Source organism: Nestor notabilis, unplaced genomic scaffold (assembly GCF_000696875.1).
Source record: "Nestor notabilis isolate BGI_N333 unplaced genomic scaffold, ASM69687v1 scaffold10695, whole genome shotgun sequence".
In the NCBI taxonomy this organism is placed as follows: domain Eukaryota; kingdom Metazoa; phylum Chordata; class Aves; order Psittaciformes; family Psittacidae; genus Nestor; species Nestor notabilis.
Window position 1 is genome coordinate 12,119 of NW_009928851.1, and position 4,229 is coordinate 16,347.

The 4,229-nt window shown below is 38.8% G+C and overlaps 1 protein-coding gene across 1 annotated transcript in view; it reads right to left on the reverse strand.

The window, feature by feature from the left end:
• Window positions 1-2,680: 2,680 nt before the first annotated feature.
• ACOT13 (acyl-CoA thioesterase 13) overlaps window positions 2,681-4,229 on the reverse strand; it is a gene marked incomplete at its 5' end in the record, with an annotated part of 2,813 nt that continues 1,264 nt past the window's right edge. The window contains one exon of the mRNA XM_010014715.1: window positions 2,681-3,018. Within this exon, the coding sequence (XP_010013017.1) occupies window positions 2,862-3,018 (157 nt within the window). The remainder of the gene's footprint in view (window positions 3,019-4,229) is intronic.

Here is a 4,229-nt window from a genome sequence, read left to right on the forward strand (position 1 = left end):
ATGGTCTCATCAAGCCACTTTATTTGCTTGTTTCTAAGGGAATTAGGCCTCAATCTGCATAGTGATGGAACCAGGTCAACTCTGCAGGAGATGTGTTTGTTCTGATGCCAGGTGGAGCCATGTACCATTTGTCCTTATAGGGTAATCTATTTTTCCATTACTTCGAGACTCTGCTAAGGTAAGATACAGATTTTTCAAGGTGTAGGTTAGGGTGAAATCAGTAAAGAACAATTCCAAACATTAAGCTTGATGACTGACAGTTTACTGCCAAAGCCATGCAAGCTCAATGGTGACAGTTCCTTCTAAGATCATCCCCAAGCCTAAGCTACGTTGTGAAATAAATTAGGTCAACGTGATGCTGCTGGTGGAGAAGTAACAGACAAGGTTGTCTTAAAATAATCAGTTTAATGAACCATTTTAAAATAACTGGCCTGAATATTAATGGTTTCCCTCTTATTAATTAGGCGGCACTAGAACACTGTGCTGAATAGCCTGTTAAAAGGGAAAAGAGAATTCACTTGTTATTTCAGGAAGAGGGTGTTCTCTGCTTCCTCTCAGCCTGCAACAGTCCTTGGCAGGCTCAAAGGGGAACAGGAGGATACTGTTGTTTCCATGTTGAGGTTTGCTGCCCTTAATTTGCCTGGACGCTTTTCAGTTGTAATTATGTAGATATGATGAATACTCAGTGATAGAATGGGACCATTTAACTATGGTAGGCTCCGAAGCAGCCAGCTTTGATTGAGGGAAGTCATGTGGAGTTGCAGTTGCGACAGTTGCACAAGGACAAAGCAGCCCCAGCAGAGGGAGGTGAAAGCACTCTGAATCTTTTGGCATGTACTGGATTTGTCACCTCCATCATTCTCACCCTCTGCCTTTTATTTCAGATAATAGACAAAATCCCTCTTGTGTACCAGTGGGGTCTAAAGTAGCTGGGGGAGCAGTTTTAATCCTCACTTCCATTTCCTTGCACTCTACTACATGGGTAACCTACGGAAGAAGACCAGTAAATTTAAGAATGAGAAAAAAGATGACGGAGATCTGGAGATGCCAGAACGTGTTAATAGGAAGACAACTAGAACAGCAATTGCTAAACCCGTGTGGTGTGTCCACATGCTATGATGGATCCTCTCTGTCTGCTCATCCTAGTAATTGCAGAGGAGCTGGAGATGTTTAAGAGTCATAATAGAGCTCCAGGCAGAGGAAGCTGTAAAGTGAGAGACGATTTAATACAGTGAAGCATATCGTTCTACTAAGCAGAAAAGATTGCTCCTGTAATAAATATCTTCAGAGAACTGCTTTAGCAAAGCAGTTTCTATAAATAGGATTGAGGGATGATTCTGAGCATGAGTGCAAATACTGGGAAAAAGTAATTACAGATGCACTGTTGGAGAGAGGATGTTGCTATTAGTTCAACTACCCACAGGCATGTAAGGCACGTAAGCTTCTGAAGACAGCCTCAGAGAAAAAGCTTTTGGTGAGAATGCATATACCACAAACAACTGTTATAAGTTTGCAGCTAAAATACATACTGATAGCCTGAGCCCACTGTAGGTATTTCTTTAGAGACCTTCCTTTAAAGGTTATCAACTCTATCATTTGTTTGAAAATGCTTCTGTAAAGATTGCTGATATATTGGTAATCTTGTTCAACTTCATACTGCAGATCAGTCTACATGAACAGGTCACTTAACTCCTGGGAAATAACTTCCTAGGTTTAGGAATGCATAAAACCCCTGCACATTTGATAACAAAATTCAACGCACTGAAGACAATGAGTCAACTTGACATTTTGTCAACAACGACAAAAAGAATTCTGCATGTGCTTTACTAGTGTCAGTTAACTTCTTCAGATCTCCCAGAGAAGAAAAACTAAGGTCATGGGTTATGCAAACTTGCACTACATATGTAACATCACTGTTTTTATTACAGTGTGATAGCCTGCCAAGGATCATCTGTCATCAGTTTTGAAGAAATCGGTTAAACCTGTCCACAACAGTACATGAGGAGGTAAGTCTTCAGCTGAAGAACAGCAGCTTAACTCTACCACATTCAACCCAGGTCAGGCAATCTACAGCCTTAGCCTGGCAAAGGGCTCACCCAATTTATTTTGATATGTCTCTCAGCTGATGATATTTAAACAAATATAGCCAGAACTCAGGTAGGCAGATGTTAAAAGCCCTGATGATGTAACTACATTTTCACATTCAGGAACCACAGGGGGATGATTACAAGCTGGCAAGCTTTTACTCAGTGCAAAAAGATAACAAAACTATCAAATGATATCTGAAAAGGTAGTTTCAGAAAGCTTTATTGAATACTTTTGAATATGTTACAGCATTAGTAAATTACATTTTGTATTACCCTGCTTTACACTCTCAAACCAGTTTCACACACACTTTTACACGAACTCTGTACTACTACCATCCTACACAACGAGTAGTTTAGTTTGTAAGCATATATAATGGTTTTTGATTGTGACTGTGACAGGCCTAAAGACAGGGTTACTTTATCACACGATGACACCGCAGGCAAGGAAAACAGATCTCTCAAAACACTGTCATGCTGATAAACCATATGGCTGCTCCAAAGGCTTGTTCCTTCCACTATCTTGACCCAAAAAAGCCAGATGCATCACCATGCTATCACACTCTGTGGTTCATCCCAAAATAGGCACTAATTTTAGGCTTGTAGCCACTCCAGTGGTAATTAAGAAATTTGTTCGTTTATTATGAGCAAGACAAATTCACTTTATATAGATTAACACAACTTTGTGCAAATGTCTTACTGCATAATGGGAAAAATAATTCTATATGGGATTCTTAAGCCCAACATTATATTTTTTTTTTAAATTATTTTCTTATATTAATTTCCTAGATACTTTGTATGTCTACCTTGTGCAATTAACTTTCCTGTTGCTTTATTTGTTAAATCCACGGTGGCAAATGCAAGATTTCTTCCTTGCTTCAAAATCTGAGCTGTAATCAGTATCTCTTCTCCCATCTTAGCAGCAGAAGTATATCTTCAAGGAAGAGCAAAATGAACAGGTAAGAGACTGTATAGAGCACAAATCCAAGAATATTCCTGCCTTTTTAGATTATCATGAAGGGAATTAGCAAAAGTGAGTAATAAAGACACATCATAAATGCCTGCTTGCAAATCCCCACTTCTTAAAGTCCTTGAGTTCCTCTAAGTACTGCCGTGGTAATTCAGTATAAGAGTTCTCTGAGAAAATAGAGGATTGAAAGAAACCCACTGGCTTGATTCTGAGGAAGAGTCCATTTTGGAGCAGAAACAAATAGGTATCAAAGATCTCAGTTAAAAGGTCAGCTCCAAGTCCTGTTCCAGCCATTGCTGGCTTCCTACAGCCTTTCTAAACTAGTCTGGCTGGTTCAGCTGTAAAATATCTCTGTTACAAAGGCTCCAGAAGGTCATTTCTGTATGGAACCTAAGCATAGGTTAACTGCTTCCCACACCATGGTCAGAGAAAAGTAATGAAAATCTGGGAGGCCTTCAAACTTCCCAGGTTTGATGCTGTTTCCATTCATTAGATAACTCTTTGTTTTTATTTTCACGAGGAGAAGGGTGTGCTTTTAAAACAACCTCTCCAGGGAATAGGAAGACATTCCCTCACAAATAGCCTGGAAAGAATTAGGAAGAATATGATCCAACCATGATTGAGGTAAGGGAACAATATTCAAATGTTAGAATTACAGAGGAGGATGTGTAATTGCTGGATATAAATCTTACTGAGATAAATTTCATCAACCAGTCCATTTTTATCCATGACACCATGTCAAAAGTATTGTCAGTCACACCTAATAGTGATGTAGCAACAAGCCTCATTAGTTGACTGGGGGTATGGTTTCAGTCTTGTTTCGTTCTCAGAAGCTGCTGCTGATCCTCTTCTGATTTAAAGAAACCCAAAAAAATCCTCCTAACAAACAAAAAGTTTGTGTGTTTCTCTCTGTTCTTTCCATTACTGATATAGCTTCCTTGTGCCAATGTTTTAAAAAGCTCCTTCCCCAAAAGGAAAAGGTTGTATTATAGCAATATTCAATATGCAATATCTCACTTGTTCAAGTAAAGCGGTAGTCTGGGTTAAACAAATCTATTAATATTGCTTCACATAACATTTCCAAAAGGTTATGCTACTTGGTCATTTTGGATCACCTCCAGAAACTTCATACTTGATAGTATAAATAATTCAGATGTTAGCTTCTTGTTATATTA